The sequence below is a fragment of the Pleurodeles waltl genome, chromosome 2_2, assembly GCF_031143425.1.
Source record: "Pleurodeles waltl isolate 20211129_DDA chromosome 2_2, aPleWal1.hap1.20221129, whole genome shotgun sequence".
Classification (NCBI taxonomy): Eukaryota; Metazoa; Chordata; class Amphibia; order Caudata; family Salamandridae; genus Pleurodeles; species Pleurodeles waltl.
Genome location: NC_090439.1, coordinates 872,324,243 through 872,347,978, shown reverse-complemented (window position 1 = coordinate 872,347,978; position 23,736 = coordinate 872,324,243). Strand labels below are relative to the sequence as shown.

The 23,736-nt window shown below is 45.8% G+C and overlaps 1 protein-coding gene across 2 annotated transcripts in view; it reads left to right on the top strand.

Annotated features, from left to right (window-relative positions):
• The window catches only part of STK3 (serine/threonine kinase 3), a 731,888-nt gene that overhangs the window by 163,761 nt on the left and 544,391 nt on the right, over window positions 1–23,736 (top strand). For both annotated transcript variants that reach the window (XM_069220541.1, XM_069220540.1), the window contains exon 5: window positions 23,033–23,197. In XM_069220541.1, coding sequence (XP_069076642.1) covers window positions 23,033–23,197 — 165 coding nt within the window. The remainder of the gene's footprint in view (window positions 1–23,032; window positions 23,198–23,736) is intronic.

The window sequence follows — 23,736 nt, the reverse complement described above, 5'->3', positions numbered from 1 at the left end:
AAAGTATCCCAGTTTACTCAGTGGATTCCGAGATGTTTCAATCTTTTCTCCAGTAGTTATAATTCACTGTTTCATTTACATGTATATTAGGACAGGACAAAACAATAAAGGAAAATCCACATGGTTTGTTTGTCAAGCTTTGATTAATAGTCCGTAGAGTTGTATTCACAGTTGAACTCTGTAACGTGGTACAATCATTGTGTCATCTTGTTTCTCTGTATATAGTACAACAGCACTTAATCAGAGCACCCGATTATTGATGTTTGCTCATAATGTCGCTATTAATTTTTTCTGGGAAATACTAAAGCAAGAACTAACCTCCATTAATTCTGATGTATCCAGTTACCTAACTTATTGAAAGAAATAAATCTAGACTGAAATGTGAAACGAAAAATGTTGCAATCCAGTTAATATGGGAATTGGGTAGTGGGTAGTGTGAATAGAGCTGCAGTTTATAAATTGTTACTATCATATTTAGGCATAATATTGACAGCGTGAAATTGAAATGGACATCACCAATGAAAACAGGTATGGCAACAGAGCCTTGATTTGGATGTTATTTAGAATTTCAAGGTACATTGGCCAACCTGCTCCTTAAGTTGTTTCAGTACCATAATTGGTAGTTCTACTGATCAGAGATTGGTGGAGTACTAAAGAAGGTAACTGAGCATGAGTTTAAGATGAACTCTAGTTTCATTATTTTGAGGATTATCAGGTTTAAAAAATCACCAGGTATGCACAGAATTAGTGTTCTGTTTAGTTTTGTTAGATAGAATCTTCAAATATGAGATATTGACTCAGTACAAATGATTTGCGATGTACGCAGTGGTGGGAGGAATGTCTGAGAGCTGAGTATTGCATTCATTTTTTAGGGGCACACAATTCCTAAATACACAGGATGAGATATTTGTGGCTTCTGGTGACCAATTGCTGAGGTGAGTTCTGTGAATAGGGGAGAATTAGGATTTCCTTTCCTTTCTCTGGGATTTGGTTTAGGGATATAAGATGGATGATATTTCTCAAGAACTTCTTATTGCTCTGTATCTGTATGTATGGTGCAAAAGCTGAGACATCATTGTATCAGGTGTCTCTGCTTGCAGTTTTATGATAATACAGTATCCCCTAATTTACTTTGCCAGAGGGATTTGTCTTTAGTTGGTTTTGACTGTGGCTACAGTATAGGGACGTTATTTTAAAAAAGAATACTTTTTGTGTGTATGTATTTTGGCTTGGCTGACTCTTGTTACTGGTTAATAAGACCAGCATTATTAAGACGTGGAGTGTGCACTATACCGAAGGCTGTTTGTTTTTTTGTTACGGGTACTACCACCAGAAGGTGTGTCTGTGGTGTTTGCTATATCAAACCAGATGTTAAGATTTTACTGCATTCTTATCCACAAAAGTATGACGTAGTACTGGATTGTTATGTTTCAGTATCTTCAGGTCTCAGGTTAAAGTTTTGAGCCACTATTTGTGTGTCGAATCATGTTAGCTTCTGATAACAAATTAATATTTTAGAATCTGTAAATAAGGGTCTGGCAAATTATGTTATGTTGATAACTGATTATATTAACTTTGGTCAATATATTACATTTATAGATATTTGTTATCATACAAATATTACAAATATTCTGGTTATATATTTGATGAATTTAGATAAATGCCTTGTTAGTTTTATCATTATTACTTATTTTTCTGAAGCAAATTGTAAGGTAAAGTTTGTGTATAATTTTTTTAAGGGTTTACGGCATTTTTGAAGGAACCCTGGAAGTTATTAATTAAGTCTTGCATTAAGTTAAGAACCTAAAATAGCAACAAAGAATTTGACCTCTGATTCATTGTTAAACAATAAAAAAACGGTTGAGCTATATGAAAGCAGAATTCATCAAATTGATGAGAGTACAAAATTTCCTAGCTATCATAAAGCAACATTTTCACTTCCATTAAGGACAGAGAGGCGAAGGTTATGCTGTTCCTTCTTCGCTTTATTAACTCAGCATCCACAAGGAACATTAACATCCTACTCTTATGTAGATTTATCAGTATCTGCAGAGACAAACAGTGTATAAATAAGAGAACCACCAAATATTGACAGCATCACACAATCATTTAAAGAACACGTCATAGCTTAGTGAGCAGCCATGAATAATGCAGAACAATGTATACAGAAGTCATTACTCAACCGGAATGAAAACATCTCACCTCAGACTTATTAAAACTTTTGGTGGCATATACTGGTCTCCGATTATTGTATGGGAATAATCCTCACCTTTTTGTCCTTAATAGAATTAAAAACTTTCCTTTACACTAGCTAGGAATTTTTGTATTGTGTGTCAGGACTGGAGGTGAGGATTATGCAAGTTCAAAGCTTACTCACCCCCAATGGAGCCATTTCAATTACTGACTTGGAGTAGAAAGTCTTAAAGGTGGAATCGGAAGACAAGTCTGCGACATTGGTAATATCCTCCAAACAGGTACCCAACCCAAAGGCGTTAGAAGCCTTGACACCTCTCACAGAATGCATTCCAAAAAGGCAGTTGTCAATGCCTGCTTCCTGCATTACCCTCCTGACCCAGTGGGCTTTGGAGAAGAAGCTGCCTTGAAAGGCTTCCTGGGGGAAATAAGGACCTGTTATTCTCCAGGGGGTCTCAGCTCATCTGTCATTGCCTCATATGCCTTAATGCATCTGGCGACACAAAATTTGACAGTATCAAGAAAAGAAGGATAATTAATTATCCTGGTGTGTGTCTTTGTGAGTTGAGAAATATGAAAAATAACCCTGTCTGGGGTAACAACTCTACTTGTAATCTCTAGAGCCCGGGCATCCGAAACTCTACAACATGAGACTAAGCGTGGGAGCATGGCCAATGTACCAGAAATCTCCTTCCTTGAGAGATACTTATTACTTTGCCGTGACAGAAGAAGATTAAGCAATATATTAACATCCTATAGAGAGGAATACCTGGGTTCTGGTGGGATCGAAGGTCGAATACCCCTTAGCAACTTCCATACCAAAGGATGTACGCCCCACCTTAAGACCTTCAATGGGGTAATGACCGGCTGACATCTCCAGACAAAATGAATTTACCAACCTGTAAGCCATGACTTCCGCTGCCATTTCCAGCATGCATTGCATGCACCAACTAGACCATTTGAACCAGGCAGACTTGTAGCGGCATACTGTGGAAGACTACCATGCCTTTCCGAGGAGAGCTTGAGCTTGTTGTGAAAGTCCCAGGACTTGCTATCATTTCCGGTAATCTGCCACACCATGAGGCGAAGAGACTGTTCCATCACTAGGTTGTGGAGATTCCATGGAGGGTCCCACAGGAGATCGGGATTCAGGGATAGAAGGATTTGAGAATCTCAAGAAAGTTCCATCAGAACTGGATACCATGCTTGAGAGTTCCAAAGAGAGGTCATCAGGGTCGCCAATTGCTTCCAGACCTACGCCGGTGATCGAGTGATCATGGAGACAGCAATCCTGTGGAAATGAATCATTTGCTTCTGCCAGCGGGTCCAGCCTCCAGCTGAAGAACCGGTCCAGTCGATGACACAGGTGAGGCAGGCCAGGGGCCGGAATATCCTGGGATTGAGTTTCCATGTGCTTGCATCCTGAAGATGCCTGAAGTTCCAGTCCGCTACAATAGTGGAAGAGCCCAGAAGATGCTCCTCTGTCAAAGAAACCTTGTAGACAAGTTAGCATTCCCAGACGTTCCCGGCAAGATCTGAAAGAGCTTTTGACTTTGTTTCTCCGAGGTGGTTGATGTTGCGCACAACGGACACATTGTGCATCTTCAAGAGGATGCAACATTATATTTTGTCTTTGGTCCAAATTGGCCTGCGAGTAGCTCCAGGCAGTTGATGTAGAGAGTTCTTTCCTGAGAAGACCAACTTCCACCTGTGGATAACTCTCCACAGCAGGCACCACAGCCCGTCATACTGTTGTCCAACTTGATGATAAGGTCTGGACTGGAGCTGAAAATTGCCCTCCCATTCCATGAGTCCAAGTGGGATAGCCCCCACTGCATCTCCTCCTTAGCTTTCAGAGTGAGTGACACCAGTTCCACATTAGACAGGCCGCGTCTGAGATGGAAGGCCTGCAGGCGCTGCAAGGCACGGTATTGCAGGTACCCTAGAAATATCACCTGGATAGAAGATTAGAGGAGGCTCACTCTACGTGCTTTCTAGCATAGTGACGTCTTAGGTTTCACCAAGGTTTTGTGAAGCATCTGCCTGTTCTTGTCAAGTTCCCAGAAGGAAGGCTAAGAGAAGATTCCACTGACTTTATGACAAACCCCAGGAAGGCAAGTGACTGCGTCGGCATGAGCAGAGGCTTCTCTGAATTGGTGATGAAGCCCAGGGACATGAGGAGAGACACCGCCAGTTGGAGCTGTTCTGAGAGATGCCAAGGGCATTACTCCATCCAGGATGTCGTTCAGGTATGATCAGACGAACTCCTGGGCCTCCAAGTGCTCCATCACCATCATCCAGTACATTGATGAAGCACCAAGGGGCTGAAGACAGACTGAAAGGAAGATCAGTAAATTCGAACACCTGACCTCGCCATTGAAACCGTAGAAACCTGTGCTGAGGAGAAAAAATTAGAATCAAGAAGTTTGCGTCCTTGAGATTGAGGCGCACAATCCAATTGCAAGAATGCAACAGATCCCATAGTAGATGGATCCCCTCCATCTTAAAGTGGCGATAGACCAACCACCCATTGAATTCTTTGAGATTGATCACCAGGTGGTGACCCCCGTTGTGCTTCTCCACCAAGAAAAGTTGCTCAGAAGCCCACAGGGATGAAGGTGGGCGGGGATGATGGTCTGTTTTTCCAGCAACTGTGTGATGTCAGAGTCTGAGGGCGGTATCTTGCTGGGAAAAAACAAAGTGTTGACGGTGAGGCTGAGAAGTGAAGCCATAAAAATATATATGAAACCCTCCCATAGTCAGAAGCACACATGCATCTGAGGTAATCCTCCACCACTTGTCTGAAAGTTGGGCCAGCCTGCCCCTAACGGGCACTTGAGAGGAAAAAGTTGAGCTCTCCGTTCGAACGTCTGTGGGTGAACTACCCTCTTCACGCACTTGTGGGGCCACGGAGGCGGGGGTCCAGACTTGGAGGGGATGAAACAGCCAAACCGATTGTAATCTTGCCACTGTGTACGTCTGCCCTGACCCTGGAAGGAGGGCTGTGTTGCAGCGCAACCAGCCGTGTGCCCCCTACCACAACCAACCCCTTAAAAAGCCCTAGGTTTGAAAATGTGTTTGGTAGAGCCCCTGGGTCACCGCCCCTGAGTATGCCAGGTCTCCCAGCTTGGGATCGACCTTAATCAAAAAAGACCTGTGGCACTCTGTAGATAGAGGGCAGTTCGCATTACCCAGTAATACAGTGGCTCCCAGTGTCCAGCCTGAGAGTACATCTGGTGCCTTAGCTTCTTCCGCCATGTCTAGCGTTTGGGTGAGGGGCCCTGTCACATCTAGGAGTTTGTCCCGGCAGGCCCTCCTGGACTAAATAATACCATTTTTGGGGTCTCATGTATTTAGAGAGGAATGTCGCCATTTTAGAATCAAGCTCGCGATGAGGGCAACCTTGCCTTCCAAAGAACAGAGAGGGCATTATGCCCGGAGGCAATTCCGGACCTCCTTGGCTAGATGTTGTCTAGGAAGCCTCCTTGGCAGCCGGGCTCTCCTCGGAGGGCCGAGGTTGTATTGACCAGGGGTGCATTTAATTGTCAGGGTCTCGCCTATCACCGTCAGGCATAGCAGAGGTGTTGGAGGCCGGAGCGAACCATTGGAGGAGGGGCGCTAAGGCCTGGATTGCTCACCCTCCACCTCAGACCCTGTCAGGGAGTCGTCTCCATCGGGATCTGTATAGGAAGGGGGTATGCTTGTCTTGTCTCCGTGAAGGGATCAGGAGTGTGGGATTACCAGAGTGTGGGGCATCCGTGGCCAGGAAGGCCCGCTTAAGCCTGTCAAAGACATAGGTATCCAAGTCGTGTTTGTGCATCACCTTGTCCTTGCCAGGCTGAGAAAGTGGCAACCCACGAGATTGTGTGGCCAGAGGGGGGCCAATGCCTTCCCTCTCAGAGGAGCAGAGGGCAGGCCGCAGCCAACTATTGCAATTTCCTCTCAAAGGGCCCCATGGCTTTGGACACGTCCTTCTGGATGGATTCAACCACTGCATCTCAGAATTCATTTTCCAGAGGGAAATACTGGGCCTGCTCTTCCTCCATATAGTAGGCTTCTTCACCCTGCATGGCAGGAGGTTTTTGGGCGTTCGGGTTACCAGGCGCAGTCACAGCAGTGTTCGTATAAACCAACGGTACTCAAAGTACAGCCCGCGGGCCGCCAGCGGCCCCACGGACCTAGCTTGGCGGCCCGCGAGACGCACACCAAACGCCACATCATAATGGCAGCAGTATGTAAACATAGAAGAGGGCCGTGGGAGCATGCTCCCGCGGCCCTCCTCTATGTTTACATACGGCGGCCATTGTTTATGGCGTTGCCCTGACGATCCTGGAAGCCAAAGCCCCATAAAAGTCAGCGCTTGCAACTAACTTTTATGGGGCTTTGGTCGTCTGCTTCCTGTCACCGGCTCCACGTCTGCTGCCCGCCTGCCTGCCTGCTGTTCCACATTTGTGGCATCTTTACAGTGCTTTGAGTCAGGTAAGGCTCTTTGGTTATTTATTTATTTGTTTTTAATGTAGTGTGTGTTACTGGGGTAGGCGTGAGAGCAGATTGCGCTGTGTGTGTGTGTTACTGGGGTAGGGGTGAGAGCAGATGGCGCTGTGTGTGTGTGTTACTGGGGTAGGGGTGAGAGCAGATGGCGCTGTATGTGTGCGCGCTGTGTGTGTTACTGGGGTAGGGGTGAGAGCAGATGGCGCTGTGTGTGTGCGTGCTGTGTGTGTTACTGGGGTAGGGGTGAGAGCAGATGGCGCTGTGTGTGTGCGCTGTGTGTGTGTGTTACTGGGGTGGGGTGAGAGCAGATGGCGCTGTGTGTGTTACTGGGGTAGGGGTGAGAGGAGATGGCGCTGTGTGTGTTACTGGGGTAGGGGTGAGAGCAGATGGCACTGTGTGCAGATGGCGCTGTGTGTGTTACTGGGGTAGGGGTGGGAGCAGATGGCGCTGTGTGCAGATGGCGCAGTGTGTGTTACTGGGGTAGGGGTGAGAGCAGATGGCGCTGTGTGCAGATGGCGCTGTGTGTTACTGGGGTAGGGGTGGGAGCAGATGGCGCTGTGTGCAGATGGCGCCGTGTGTGTTACTGGGGTAGGGGTGAGAGCAGATGGCGCTGTGTGCAGATGTCGCTGTGTGTGTTACTGGGGTAGGGGTGGGAGCAGATGGCGCTGTGTGAAGATGGCGCAGTGTGTGTTACTGGGGTAGGGGTGAGAGCAGATGGCGCTGTGTGTGTTACTGGGGTAGGGGTGGGAGCAGATGGCGCTGTGTGTGTGCGCGCTGTGTGTGTTACTGGGGTAGGGGTGAGAGCAGATGGCGCTGTATGTGTGCGCGCTGTGTGTGTTACTGGGGTAGGGGTGAGAGCAGATGGCGCTGTATGTGTGCGCGCTGTGTGTGTTACTGGGGTAGGGGCATTGTTTTGAAAAAGGGGGTGGGGTGGTTGTTCCCCCTCTAAGCCCCGCCCCCTCTAAGCCCCGCCCCCCGCTGTCACTTCAGTGCGGCCCTCGGCCGCAAACCATACTGCAATTTTGGCCCCCGAGAAAAAGTTTGTGAGTACCCATGGTATAAACCAAGGGGGACTCCCTGGGGCACTTATGTGCCCTTACAATACCTGCGCAGGACTTGGGTGCTTGTCCCCACTATGCACTTAAAAGAGCTAAACAGTAGAATCCATACAGACCCTTCATTATGCGCGCTTCGCCTGCACGGTGCTGGGAGCACTTATGCATGGTACAGAACCTTTAAACACCCAGCGTCCCACTCCAGGCCCGACGGGGATTCAGGAGTCTCCGCGATGGACTGTCAGTGCGATGGAAGCACATCGCCGATCACAGAGCCCCAGAGGGGCCCCCTCACATAAAGCACCCATCGCCTTCTAGCGGCCAGCGGAAAGCACTGTGTGCCACACCCGCTAAGGGCAGCTCTCGTAGGGACTGTAAACATTCTCATGAGGGGAAATAGTGCAAGGCACTAGAAAAACATGACAACTTGATATAAAATAAACTATGATGGCACATTGCTTTCAAGTTCAGACGGGGCACCCGCGATGATCGCAGAGCCCCAGAGGAGCACGGCACGCCCTCTGGCTGGCAGCTGGCGGGAGCACCGCTGACCAGACTTCTCTAAGGAGCTGTAAACATTCCCGTGAATGAGACGGGAAGGTTATTATGGACAATCAGAAATTATAAGCATTACCATAATAAGAATTCCGATAACCATTACTTGATTTAGTCCAGAGTAAAGACTCGAGACCTGGCCTGATGGCTGTGGAGCAGCGAAGAAAGAAGGGGAATTAGCACTGACAAGGGACTATATAATGATGAACTGAATACTGATTGGATGTTATTTTGGATGTTTTTATGTCTACATTCCCTGGCTTTCATGGGAAAGGTAGTTTATTGGATGTTACTGTTTCTAGTGGCTGCAGTGTTAATAAAGTGAAGAAAGAACAGCAAAATTCTCGACTCTGGTCATGACAAAATCAGAAATATTGCTGCAAATGTTGCGTTGCGTGAAAGTAGATACGAATTGGAGAAAAAAAGGTTCCGAACAGTGAGGAAGACGTGGTCAGTAGGGGAACGCGATTGCCTCAAATATATGCTTTGTAGGAATAGTACATCGAAATAAAAATGAGCTGGATTTTGCACAAAGAAAACACAATCCTACTGACTAGCAGGCTTCACTGAAGAAGAGGTAGACGAAGCTGCAGCTATGCATGAAAGGATTGGTTTTCTGAATGAAGGAGAAGAAGGAGATAAAAACAACGAGGACCAAGATGGGACTTCTGTTCTATAATATGATAGACAGGGAGTGAAAAAAGTTAGGTTATGAAGTATGCAGAGAGACCAGAGAGGTCACATATGTAAGTGTGATTCAGGCCTCAGTGAGTCAGAGGAAGTAACTGTTGTCACAGTGGATGAGGATGCGATTAAGGATTGATTTATTGCAAAGGACAATCCAACATTTCCCTAGACTGATGAAAACCATATGGGGTATAAGTTTGTAGTTGATTGTAATTGCGGTATTAGAAAAAAGAGCATAGCCTTCTTAGCTCTCCTAGTACCAGTGTCCTCGACTTGACCACCATTAAGGAAAAAGGGGCCTGTAGAAGATGATTATTCAGGGACAGAAGTGTGCCATAGACCCTTCCCAGCCACACTAGAGTCAGCTTCTATGAAGTATGGTCCTGAATGCAGAGGCACAAAATGGTGGCATGGGGGAGAGGGGCCTGTATGAGCATCCCAGAGGCAGTGAGGACATGAGAGACAGCCTCACCTCTTGTGCTGCTCCGTACCAACCTGCTGTTCCATACAACCGTGCTTGCCCTATCCTTCCACCGTAGGGTTCTCACAAATGCTGTGATAGATCTGTTTGTATAAAAGGAGAAGACATCCTCTCTAGCCCTGGTGACCAGTGAAAAACGCTCGAGCAGGAAGCCACTGGGTGTGGTATGGAGGCTACAGCGGGCATGATGCATGATATTTCTAAGTGATGAGATGGTATAATTAGTGCCTGATCTTAATGACGGAGCAGCTTGTAAAACCACTGGTTCGGACCTCCTCGGGATTTTAGATTGTAACTTCACTCATTTTACTTTTCTTCTGAGATAATGTTCAGTATGAAACATATTATTCGTATTTGCATACTGTGGCGATGCCTGTTTGAGTTTCCAGTATTGGGAACTACATAGGTACTTTGTAGGCTCTGACTATATTTTAGTTTGTGTGACGAGATCACTTATACAACATTGGTATGTAGCATGGCATGCGTGCTAGCAGAAATATTTTCTTTGTCATGGTTGTTCGTACCTCACTATTCTTAACAAGAACGAAGTCCGGTTATGTAGTAATGAAATACAACCCCAGTAACCATATGGTGCTTGAATTAAATGCATTTTCATTAAACTATATGGACTGTTCATTGTATCTGTTCTCTTTGAAATGGCCACCTTGGTAAATGTACTGTTGATTCTCGCATGTAGAAATCTTGTGAGTGCGTGTTCCTGAGACCTTTCCTTTATTTTAAAACCACTTATTCGACAAATCTTGGAGGAGTGTGCATTCCTTTGACAGCTCACCTTACTTTATTTAGTCTTGTACTTTGACTCCTTTTCAGGTTTATCCTTTGATAGTTTGCCAGGTTTATTTTGTAAATTGGCAACTAGTCCCTAAAACTTGTATCATGTGTGTGGCATTCCTACATCGCAGATAAGATGCTTTTTTAATCTGTGAGTTATGCTGGAACAGTGCACTCCTTAATGTAATTAAGTAAAATATCTCCTTAATGAAAAGCATTTCAGATATGTGTTTTTTTTTATTCTTTATGCTGGTTTTGGCATGCTAACATCCTCATATTTACACTTGAGGGGTTCTAGTGTGGAAAAATATTATTTTATTGCTGAAGGAGGTTTAACTCTGCAAAGTACCATTGATGGCTGGTCTGAACTTAAAAATCATATCTAAATTGCTCATATTAAACGAGCTTCCCCCCCCCCCCCCCAAGGATGACCACAGGGGTGTGTGAAGTAGGGGGTGGTTTGAAAAATTGGATCAGGTGGTGCGTTTCACAGCATAACTTTCCAAAGAAATTGGCTATGAAGCCAAAGGCTCTAATGGTAGTTATGAAGGCACAGTTATGAATTACTGCAAAACTTCATGGTCTGATGCACGAGGCAGACTCCCTCAAGGGGTGTTCGAGGCTGTTCGCATATCAAGAAAATGTTTAAGTAATCGAATCGAACAATGCCTTTTTCACTTTTCCGTGCAAGTTTTTTTTATTAGAAAAGTCAAATGTTGCTTTTACAGGCACTTTAATAATGTGCATACAGTATGACATCGCCTGAATCATTAATAATGTGCAAACAGTATGACATGGCCTGGATCATTAATAATGTGCATACAGTATGATATGACCTGGATCATTAATAATGTGCATACAGTATGATATGACCTGGATCATTAATAATGTGCATACAGTATGACATGGCCTGAATCATTATTAATAATCATACAGTATGACTTGGCCTGAGTACCTTTTAAACACATATAGTGCATATGCCCTTTCTTCTATCTTCTGTCGACGTTCACGTCCTCGCCCTGCTGCTTCTCAGATCAATTAACACAATGTCTCGACTTTGTAAGGCTAAGGGGAGGAAATGAAAGTCTCACAATCTGAGCCCTAATAGCATCGCCGTTACTCGCCCTACTCGGATCTTGGCCACATCTATTTTATAGCAGTTATTTGTAGATGCTGTTAATTCATAAAAAAACGTAAAATGTAAATCATGAAATGCTTCCTCACAAATTAAGAAATAACAGTTACTACAGTAAGAAAGTTCCCTCTGCATTCAAGGAGATGAAGCCGAATTTCACCTATGCATGTCCCCCATCAGCATGAATTGGCAATCAAATCTTGAAATATTATAGAGCTGCATTAATTATGTCCCAAAATAAGTCAGTTGTTTTCAGAAAGCAAGATATCCCATTTTATTCAGAAGCTAGCCTGGTTGCACTAGGTATGTCTTGGTGTCCCAACAGATGCTCGTTGATGTCATCATGAATCTTGTGGGGCATAGCTAACTACAAAGCAGCAAAGTCTTGCTCCTAGAAAGGGGAGACGCTGGTACGGCATCACAGGCAGGGCATTACAGTGCAGAGAAGGGTGCAGTTAAGAGGCTTGCTGGAAGGGCACAAACACATCTAAATTATATTTCTACCGACCCTTTCACAGGTCTCCCCTTGGTAGCTGCGCTTTTAAATAGAAGCCCCAACACTAATGTGTGCTTTGACCTTCAGTCTTATTTGGAGGGGCTGATCAAGAGATTCAGTGTGGTGTTTTGCAGGCGTGTCTGTACACAGATGTGCCTCTTTGATACAGTACCATATGCCATCCTTGAGGATAACCACATTCATCGAGGAGGGCCTGGATGCCACCACTGCCTTGGGGTCCATCTTGCTGCAGCCTTTCCTAGCACTGAGTGCCCTAGTTTGTAGTCCCAGTTCAGTTTCTACGTCGTTCTGTTTAGGGCTTCTCTACCGCTTTTGATATTATATTTACTCCCTATCATTCAGACAGCAATTGGCAAGAACATGAGACAGAATCTACTTAGTCTTCACTCTGGCAGGAGAGGGAGTCTGGATCACTGACACTTCTTGGTACATTAAACCTCTAAATAAAAATTCCTGAATGTCCCTTCTCACTCGAGTTCGTAGAGGTTGCCGGTTCATTGGCTTTCCTGATGGGGGTTTACTGTTCACTTGGGGTCATCAACAGAGTCCTCAGCAGAGGAGCTACACTTGAACACAGTGTGGAGAGCGCCTTCCTGCACCATGCACAAAACATACATTATGCATACGTATTTACTTTCACCAAGCCGCAAAAACTACAACCGCAGTTACCAATCAACCGTGTGAAATACAATCAGGGTAAGAACAGTGGTCAGCCAATCAAAGTGCAACAGAGGATTTAATAGTCTATTCTATTGCTTCAGTCTTTGGTGGACCAACAGCATGTACTACAGATGAATTTGTCATGATTCCTACTCTGCCTACAACTGCACGTAAATATAGTGCACATCAGATACTGGTGCTTCAGTTTGAAATAACTAGTATCTCGAGAAGGGGGGGGGGGGGGGGGGGGGGAGACGGCCAATAGTGAAGTGTACAACAAATGTTATTCTACCTGCAATCATAAATAAAAAAAACGAGTACATACTGGGGTTGCACTGGTTGGTCTTGGTTGAAGAACCCAAGGAGTTTCTTTTAGCGCACCGAAATCCGAAGAAAAGAAGACCATTGCTTGATTAATGATAACTAAACTACCTCCCTCATACATAGATCCACTTGGAGGACCCAGAAGTCTCAAGTCAATGACTCATAACATTGGATCCCGAGAGCACATCTAAGTGCCAAAGCTGGTGTGCTGCAAAATATGTTATGATGCTCATATTGTCTGAAGTGAGTGAGAGTATGAAAGGAGGTTTATTCTGTTAGTGTTTGAGGACACAAAATTAGATATTTTCTTAATATGATGGCATGTATGAATGATGAGGCATGGTGATTTGGTGATTAATACAGTGTGTGTGTGTGTGTTTTGTGTGTGAATAACAGAATTATTGTGTGTGCAGCCATAGTATTGTATGCTTCTTTTTATACTTGGATGTGGTTCTCTATGGCAAGTTTTATAATTTTTTTGGAGCGTAGTGATGCTCCTAATATGCAAGTGTGATGGGCCAGGTATGTTGCCATGTTTGTCTGCATAAATGCGGTGTCATATGTGAATTACACTATTGTGTTCTTGTTCGAGGCACTGTTAGTTACTTGTGTGTGGGGCAGGTGCTGAATCTGTTGCATTACAGTAGAAAGTGGAGCATATGTGACAACAGTGGCAGTGGTAGCTGTGTGATTTCCTATGTATTTCTTGATGTTTAAGTGGAGCGCTGTACGTTATTTGTAAAAGTATAAGCTGTGTCTGACAGGTAAGTGTGCAGTGGCAAGCTCTTAAAGAAGTGTGTGACATCCTCGTGTGTGAGAACAGACAGAATGTCCAATGGGTTGGGGCAGATTCTGCTTCCAGTATTTGAGAACAGACCCTTTCTCCACCGTTCAGTTATAAATACAATACCCAGGACTTGAAGGTGGTATATTTTGTTTAAAAGGACAATCGTGATGTCTAATGTGTGAGGGCATATGCTGTGTTTTATGAGGATACAGAGTGTTTTTAAGGTCATTAGGGTTTATGGGTTCTCTGCATTTTTGTCTGAGGAAACATGTATGGTTTTGTGCATCCATACAGTGCTCTTGTGCTCTATTTTTGAATAAACACTGTTTCGTATGGCCATGAGCAGATTGGGGCCTTTCCAACAAGCAGAGCCACCTGTGATGTCCTTGTGGTAGTTCAGGCAGCACCCTCAGGTCAGAAGTGGTCTCATCAGGGTCAGTCTTGTGGTGCTCTCCTCTCAGAGTAGGTAACCCCTGACCCACCGATTCTCTCACTGTAGATGGCATTCACCTCCCACCCCTTACTCTTTGTCTGTGCCCCACTGTACGAATGTTTGGAAACATTACCACAAAATAAACATTGTGTTGTTGGGGTGCCCTGATGACCGTCCCTCCCAGCTCTTTTTTGCCAGTGGGAACTCATTGCCATGGATGCCGCCAGTGAGCATCTGGCAACTGACAATGATCCTCCTCTGGGCAAGTACCCCTTTCCAGTCTAAGGATACTGTGGTCATAGGACGGAAAACATCCTGCCCATGGGCCTTGTCACCCCACAGATTAGTTTTGGCAGACATTGTTCTGAGGAACCAGTCTTGTTACCACCATAGTATGTCTGGCAGAAGAACACCGCAGAGTAGTGACAGGAACTGCATTCACTGTGACCTCCTGGACGTGATGGCTACCAGCATTCCTTCTAGGCCCACCTTCACCCAAAGGATACTGGAGCATGCTCTACCCTCTCCTCCTTAGAATAACCTCCCCGAGGGCTGCATTGTCCCCCCCTTGTGGAGGTCCCCTCTGTGGGTTCCTTCCTGGGACATTCAGAGCCCCCCTTCCTATGCCCTGACTGGAGACATCCATAACACTGGGGCGAAGGAACGGGTGCCCTGGCCTTCTGCCCAGCAACCCCTACTCTCCTTATGTGCTCTGAAGAGGAATTTGAGTCTTCCCCTCCAAACTCTTTTGGGGCCCTTTGGGGGTAGTCTCTGTGGATTATCCTGGCCTTTCCCTTTGTCTGTGGAGGTGAACCTGATCCACCCTTCTTGTGGTCACTTCCATGTACCTTCATCCGACACACTGGTGCTGCTAATCCAGAGATGAACTTCCTTCCCAAGCTCTCTGGGTACAGTGAGCTTGGTGTCTATGCGGTGTTGGTCCAAGTCCATAACACAGTCACTTAAATGTGTTCCTTCATAACCAGAATGTACTGTTCATCATAATCATTTACTTTTCTGCTCTCCATCCAACCATCCAGTGCTTTGCTAGAAGAATCCACAATCACTGCCTATGGCTAGTGTACTCCCTCTGACTTTCCCTTAACTTCAGGTGATAATCCTCAACGGTCAGACTAAACTTGGTGATAAGGGCGTCTTTCATGGGGGACTTTTTTCTCCTTAGGAACCAAGGCTGCCTAATTCTCTTCCACAGCGAGTGCCAGCTTTTTCTCAAGGACAAGGGTAGCCAGCTGCAATTTAATGGCCCTCTCTGCTTACCTGTCCTCCAGCTCTTTTAGTTAAGCTGTGGCAGGACACACTGCTCTCTGCTCGGAATACTGCAGGTGATCTATCCCCTGCTGGCTCATCCTCCTCTGACTCTGGATCATCTTCAATGTCAATTTTGTTTCCTTCCTCCACCTCCTCTTTTCCCTGGCCCACTCGCTCATGTGGAGTGAACTGCAATATGTGTACTTACTCCCAGGCACTAAGGCCATTCTGATAGTTTTCCTTCTTGGGTGTCTTCACCAGCTTTAGCCCTCTTTCTTTGGACATGCTACTCAGATCTGCCATGCTGAGGCTCTCCATGCTGCTCAGTTCCACTTACATTCTTTCAAAAATTACAGGTGCAAAAAGTTATAGGAAAGAATGAATTTAGAAAAAAAATCGAAAGTGGCCCATTAAACATAAAAGGAGAATTTAAACATAGATTTTTAATGTCACTTTAAAAAGGATTTTTTTTATTCTAACTTAGTAAGCACAACTTAAGTCCTGGATCCCACCCCTGAACAACAATGTACAAACTGGATTATTATTTGGGGTGGGTGACTACCCACCTTCAAAAATAACCACAACCCTTTGTCAGAGTGAACTCTCAAAGTCACTAAATTATCTGAGCTCAACACCTTAGTAGCTATTGCACAGAACAGACAGGCTTAACTTAGCCCCTTCGCTGCCAGGCCTTTTCCCCCTCCTGTGCCGAGCCTTTTTTGGCTATTTGGAGCAGTTCACGCTTAGGCCCTCATAACTTTTTGTTCACATAAGCTACCCACGCCAAATTTGCGTCCTTTTTTTCCAACATCCTAGGGATTCTAGAGGTACCCAGACTTTGTGGGTTCCCCAGAAGGAGGCCAAGAAATTAGCCAAAATACAGTGAAAATTTCGTTTTTTTCAAAAAATGGGAAAAAGTGGCTGCAGAAGAAGGCTTGTGGTTTTTTCCTTGAAAAGGGCATCAACAAAGGGTTTGCGGTGCTAAAATCACCAGCTTCCCAGCTTTCAGGAACAGGCAGACTTGAATCAGAAAACTCAATTTTTCAACACAATTTTGGCATTTTACTGGGACATACCCCATTTTTACGATTTTTTGTGCTTTCAGCCTCCTTCCAGTCAGTGACAGAAATGGGCATGAAACCAACGCTGGATCCCAGAAACCGCAACATTTCTGAAAAGTAGACAAAATTCTGAATTCAGCAAGGGGTAATTTGTGTAGATCCTACAAGGGTTTCCTACAGAAAATAACAACTGAAAAAGAAAAATATTGAAATTGAGGTGAAAAAAACATAAATTTTTCTCTACGTTTTACTCTGTAACTTTTTCCTGCAATGTCAGATTTTCGAAAGCAATATACTGTTACCTCTGTTGGACTCTTCTGGTTGCGGGGATATATAGGGCTTGTAGGTTCATCAAGAACTCTAGGTACCCAGAGCCAATAAATGACCTGCACCCTGCAGTGGGTTTTCATTCTATGCCGGGTATACAGCAATTCATTTGCTGAAATATAAAGAGTAAAAAATAGCTATCAAGAAAACCTTTGTATTTCCAAAATGGGCACAGGATAAGGTGTTGAGAAGCAGTGGTTATTTGCACATCTCTGAATTCCGGGCTGCCCATACTAGCATGTGAATTACAGGGCATTTCTCAAATAGACGTCTTTTTTACACACTGTCTTACATTTGGAAGGGAAAAATGTCGAGAAAGACAAGGGGCAATAACACTTGTTTTGATATTCTATGTTCCCCCAAGTCTCCCGATAAAAATGATACCTCACTTGTGTGGGTAGGCCTAGCGCCCGCGACAGGAAACGCCCCACAGCGCAACGTGGACACATCCAAATTTTTTAAAGAAAACAGAGGTGTTTTTTGCAAAGTGCCTACCTGTAGATTTTGGCGTCTAGCTCAGCTGGCACCTAGGGAAACCTACCAAACCTGTGCATTTCTGAAAACTAGAGACCTAGGGGAAACCAAGATGGGGTGACTTGTGTGGCTCAGACCAGGTTCTGTTACCCAGAATCCTTTGCAAACCTCAAAATTTGGCTAAAAAAACACATGTTCCTCACATTTCTGTGGCAGAAAGTTCTGGAATCTGAGAGGAGCCACAAATTTCCTTCCACCCAGCGTTCCCCCAAGTCTCCCGATAAAAATGATACCTCACTTGTGTGGGTAGGCCTAGCGCCCGCGACAGGAAACGCCCCAAAGCGCAACGTGGACACATCCAAATTTTTGAAAGAAAACAGAGGTGTTTTTTGCAAAGTGCCTACCTGTAGATTTTGGCCTCTAGCTCAGCCGGCACCTAGGGAAACCTACCAAACCTGTGCATTTCTGAAAACTAGAGACCTAGGGGAATCCAAGATGGGGTGACTTGTGTGGCTCGGACCAGGTTCTGTTACCCAGAATCCTTTGCAAACCTCAAAATTTGGCTAAAAAAAACACATGTTCCTCACATGACTGTGGCAGATAGTTCTGGAATCTGAAAGGAGCCACAAATTTCCTTCCACCCAGCGTTCCCCCAAGTCTCCCGATAAAAATGATACCTCACTTGTGTGGGTAGGCCTAGCGCTCGCGACAGGAAATGGCCCAAAACACAACATGGACACATCACATTTTTTCATAGAAAACAGTGCCTACCTGTGGATTTTGGCCTCTAGCTCAGCCGGCACCTTGGGAAACCTAGCAAACAAGCGCATTTTTGAAAACTAGAGACCTAGGGGAATCCAAGATGGGGTGACTTGCGGGGCTCTGACCAGGTTCTGTTACCCAGAATCCTTTGCACACATCAAAATTTGGCCAAAAAACAGTTTTTCCTCTCATTTCGGTGACAGAAAGTTCTGGAATCTGAGAGGAGCCACAAATTTCCTTCCACCCAGCGTTCCCTTAAGTCTCTCGATAAAAATGGTACCTCACTTGTGTGGGTAGGCCTAGCGCCACGAAAGGAAATGGCCCAAAACAGAACGTGGACACAACATATTGTTTCACAGAAAACAGAGGTGTTTTTTGCAAAGTGCCTACCTGTGGATTTTGGCCTCTAGCTCTGCCGGCCCCAGGGGGGGCAGAAATGCCCTAAAATAAATTTGACCCCCCACCCTCCCCAAACCCCCCCTGCCCGGGAGCGACCCTTGCCTTCGGGGTCGGTCCCCCTACGTGACATTGGCGCCTAAAAACAAATCCCCGGTGCCTAGTGGTTTCTGCCCCCTTGGGGGCAGATTGACCTAAAATCGACCAATCTGCCCCCAAGGGGGGCAGAAATGGTCTAAATACAATGTGCCCCCCAGGGGAGCGACCCTTGCCCGATGGGTCGCTCCCCATCTCTAAAAAAACAAACAAACAAAAAAACAAAATTGCCCTGGTGCCTAGAAGTTTCTGCCCCCACGGGGGGCAGAAATGGCCTAAAATAAATGTGCCCCCCGAACCCCCCCCCGGGAGCGACCCTTGCCTACGGGGTCGCTCCCCCTACGTGACATTGGCGCCTAAAAACAAATCCCCGGTGCCTAGTGGTTTCTGCCCCCTTGCAGATTGACCTAAAATCGATTAATCTGCCCCCAAGGGGGGCAGAAATGTTCTAAATACAATTTGCCCCCCAGGGGAGCGACCCTTGCCTGATGGGTCGCTCCCCATCTCTAAAAAACAAACAAACAAACAAAAAAAAACCACAAAAAAAAAAATTGCCCTGGCGCCTAGAGGTTTCTGCCCCCCCCCGGGGGCAGATCGGCCTAATAATAGGCTCAGGGGGGGGCAGAAATGGCCTAAAATGAATTTGCCCCCCCAACCCGCACCCCTCCCCCCGGGAGCGACCCTTGCCTACGGGGTCGCACCCCCTGCGTGACATTGGCGCCAAAAAACAAATCCCCGGTGCCTAGTGGTTTCTGCCCCCTTGGGGGCAGATTGACCTAAAATCGACCAATCTGCCCCCAAGGGAGGCAGAAATGGTCTAAATACAATTTGCCCCCCAGGGGAGCGACCCTTGCCTGATGGGTCGCTCCCCATCTCTAAAAAAACAAACAAACAAAAAAAAAACACAAATTTTTTTTTTGCCCTGGCGCCTAGAGGTTTCTGCCCCCCCTGGGGGCAGATCGGCCTAATACCAATAGGTGCCTACAAGGTCGCTTCCCTTGCGTGACGGCGCAAAAAAAAGATCCCTGGTGCCTAGTGGTTTCTGCCCCCCTTGGGGGCAGATTGACCTAAAATCGGCCGATCTGCCCCCAAAGCGGGCAGAAATGGCCTAAATACAATTTGCCCCTCCAGGGGAGCGACCCTTGTCCAAGGGGTCGCTCCCCATCTGTAAAACAAAAAAAACAAAAATCCCTGGTGCCTAGTGGTTTCTGCCCAGATCAGCCTAATCAAAATAGGCTGATCTACCCCCCAGGGGGGCAGAAATGGCCTAAAATAATCCCCCCCCACCCCAGGGAGCGACCCTTGCCTAAGAGGTCGCTCCCCTTGCATGAAATTCACGCAAAAAAAAAAACTCCCTGGTGTCTAATGGTTTCTGCCCCCCTTGGGGTGCAGATTGGCCTCATCAAAATAGGCCAATCTGCCCCCAATGGGGGAGAAATGGCCTAAATATATATTGCCCCCTAGGGGAGCGACCCTTGCCTAAGGGGTCGCTCCCCACCTAAAAAAAAAAGAAAACATAACAAAAAGAAAAAAAAAAGAAATGATCCCTGGTGCCTAGACGTTTCTGTCCCCCCTGGGGGCAGATCGGCCTAATAATAGGCCGATCTGCCCCCAGGGGGGGCAGAAAAGGCCTTCCCCAAAAAAATGCCGCCCCTGGGAGCGACCCTTGTCCAAGGGGTCGCTCCCTTTTGACAGTTTCATGAAAAGAAAAAAAAAAATCCCTGGTGTCTAGTGGGGTTTCAAAAGCCGGATTGCAAGCAATCGGGTTTTGGAAACCCTGTGAGAGACTTCAAAGGGAAGGAAATACATTTCCTTCCCTTTGAAGCCTCTCGGGGCCTCCCCTATGGGACTGAAAGAGAAATGCAAAGCATTTCTCTTTCAGCAGGGGGGTTGGGGGGGTCGGGTGGGAGGGGAAGGGCTTCCCCTTCCATCCCTGACTTGGAGGGGTGGGGGGGAACCCCACAGAGGGAGCGCTAGCGCTCCCTCTGGGCTCTGTGCACAGGACGTAATGGTTACGTCCTGGGCACAGCAGCACTGTGCCTCAGGACGTAACCATTACGTCCTGGGCACAGAAGGGGTTAGAGCAATGTGGAAAATATTTATGCAGTACCAAAACAGTAATAAAGTCAGAATACAAAACAATAAAAATCTTTAACCAAATTTGAAAACAGAGAAAAATACAATGACTCCAAAATGACAAGAGTCCAATAAGAGGAACCCGAGATATGAATTTTTAATGTTTTACGTAGGCATAGCGCCAAGAATCATGAAGTGCCAATGATGATCAATGGTTGCTGTGAACCGGCCCCTAGGCCCAATTCGATGCTGACCATGATGGAGCATGGGTTGGATACACCAACCAAGTTCATCCTGGTCAAACGTTTTACCTTCTGACTTTAGTCCTTTAAGTCCTAATCCACTACTGGATTACACTTCTGAAGTCCCCCAGGACCTCATGGGAGGCACTTACAGACTCACAGAGTGTTAGGCAGAGGCCCATCAGCAGGTTCCAGTCCAGGTCCAATTGCCTCTGCTCAGCTGGGTACATCTAGAAAAAGGTCTCTTATAGCTTGTTGTCTCATTGAAGCTTGTAGAGGAGGATCATCCTTATAACCTTTGGAGTCCACTTCTTTGTGCCTAGTAGTAGAGGGAGCTGGTTCAGTCCTTCAGGAATACTCTTGAGACCTGTTTTGATCTTCTTGAGGCCCAGAGAGGGATCTGAAGCGGATGCATGTAGGTTCCATATTTATTGCTGGAACTAGCTAGCGGGTGGGAATGACTCCTGGGTATACCCTAACAAATGGGGTAAAAGTTCCCAGGGAGGAGTCATCTCTGTCCATTCAAGTGAGCCTATGTTTTGCTCCTGGGAGCCATTTCACTCCCATTCACACTTATTCAAGACTGAACACAGGCTGGGAGAGTCTTATATTAATTGGCCTTCTGACAGTACAGGCAGTTAGAGTTTAACTTTCTAAAAAGTTAATTTTCCTTAATATTTATTTTAAAAATATTCTAGGATAACCACACAGAAAAGGCGGATTTCCTACACATATTTCATCCATTTCAAACAATCCCAGCTTGGTTGGCCTCACACCAAAGAAAAGTGAAAACATGAGATATACATTTGCTGAATTGAAGGCAGTACTTGTTAACCAGTGCATTGCTGTACACTGTTTGAAGCCGCAGGGGGGCCGTGACAGTTGGCATGGTAGAGGGACAATTGAATGGACCGAGGCAGAGGATGGGTAAATTAAGCCTACAGTACAGGTTGAGACCTTAACGGAAGACTTGATAGAATGGGCAGTTCTAATATTAGAATTGTCAGATCGCCCGTATGGGCTGCGTGTCTATAGGGTGCGTGGAGAGTACCCAAATACAGGAGCTACCCATAGGGCCATGTCTCATGTTCATGAAAGAGCATGAGAGCAAATCTGGTGCACCATTATCTATTCCGCTGCGTTGGGTAGGATAAGAGAAGCAGACGTTGAAAAGCCTAGAAACTGTGCAGAACATTGGAGGGTGTGCGCCCTTAAATGATGCTTCTGTAAAAAGAGAATGAATATACCAGGGCTGACTAGCCCTACAGAGAGAATATTGCTGATGACGTCTCCGAATGTATACTGTGAACCGAAGAAGTTGAAACACGTAAAAAGTCCATCGTCAATTGATGAAAATTAAAAATATTTAAAGCATTTTATAACATAGAGAATTTATTGCGATTCATCAAAGAGAACATTATCAAAGCTCTAATGGTGGCAACATTCTTTTTACTGCCCTTTGTTAGACATAGTCCAAGCTTAACACGTTTGCAGTTCTTTATTACATCGTTTTATAGAATGATCAGCTTCCAAATATGTTTTTAAGTGTATTATCACTTGCATCGTTTCTGTTGTGTAGTTGTATCCTTTAGAGTGGCCCTGCCTCCCTCACTGCAGCTCACCTGCTCTGACGCGAGTCGGCACTTTTCATGGTTTCAAGAAACATATATATTGTTTGAAGTGTGGCCTGAACTTTGGTTTCTTCATAAACGCATTCGCATTCGCAAAGCCACTGCCGGAGGCAGGTCCTTCTCTTACCTAGCAGCGAAGACCTGGAACTCCCTTCCCAGCCACCTTCGCGCCATACAAGACCACCTTCACTTCAGACGGCAGCTCAAGACCTGGCTCTTCGAGCATTGAACCCCCCCCCCCACAGCGCCTTGAGACCCTTACGGGTGAGTAGCGCGCTTTATAAATGCGACTGATTGATTGATTGATAAACCTTGTGTGTGGTTGGCATATACCACACAGTATGACGTAGAATTTAGTCACCTTCACTCTAATGTTCCCTATGATTTGTATGCAGTGTTCCATTTAAAGGAATGTAATTGCTGATTCGCATGCAGTGACTTGCCAGTTCTCTTTTTCTGAAATTATAAGAAAATATCAACAACAATGCTAATTTGTTAATGCTAATTTGGTTCCATGCATATGTAATAACTTCACATATTTGTTCGTGTTCATTCTTGCCAAATGTTTGTGTTTTTTTTTTTTTTTAGTTAACAGAAGACGAAATTGCAACCATTCTTAAATCTACACTAAAAGGACTTGAGTATTTGCACTTTATGAGGAAGATTCACAGGGATATCAAGGCAGGAAACATCCTACTCAACACAGAGGGGCATGCTAAGCTGGCTGACTTCGGTGTAGCTGGACAGCTGACGGTAAGCCACAGCTGCAAGTCAACAGCAGTAGAGCTGCCTAATTCGGACTAGAGGCACCAGAGAAACGGCCTGCTTGACTTAAAACAAAGTGCTGCTTCCTTGGGATTAAGGTGCACATATTGAAGGCTACTCTGGTTGCGGCTAGACTTTGGGCCTGATTCTAACTTTGGAGGACGGTGTTAAACCGTCCCAAAAGTGGCGGATATACCACCTACCGTATTACGAGTTCCATAGGATATAATGGACTCGTAATACGGTAGGTGGTATTTCTGATGGATACAACTACCTGTGGATTCCTCACCTCATGAATACTCCCATGGCGCCAGCATTCTACGGAAATCTTCTTACTAGTCTCTGCACGTCGACGAGGACGTCACTGTCTCGCACGCGACGCCGTCTGACGTCATACAGGCAATAAGAGGTCCTCGACGACGTGCGGACGTCAGTTCCCTTTTTTCCGTGCATTCGAAACGGTTATCTTCGAGGGAGCAACTGTTACTCTTGCGGTTACAGTGTATATCTTGCTGCGTACTCTTTCT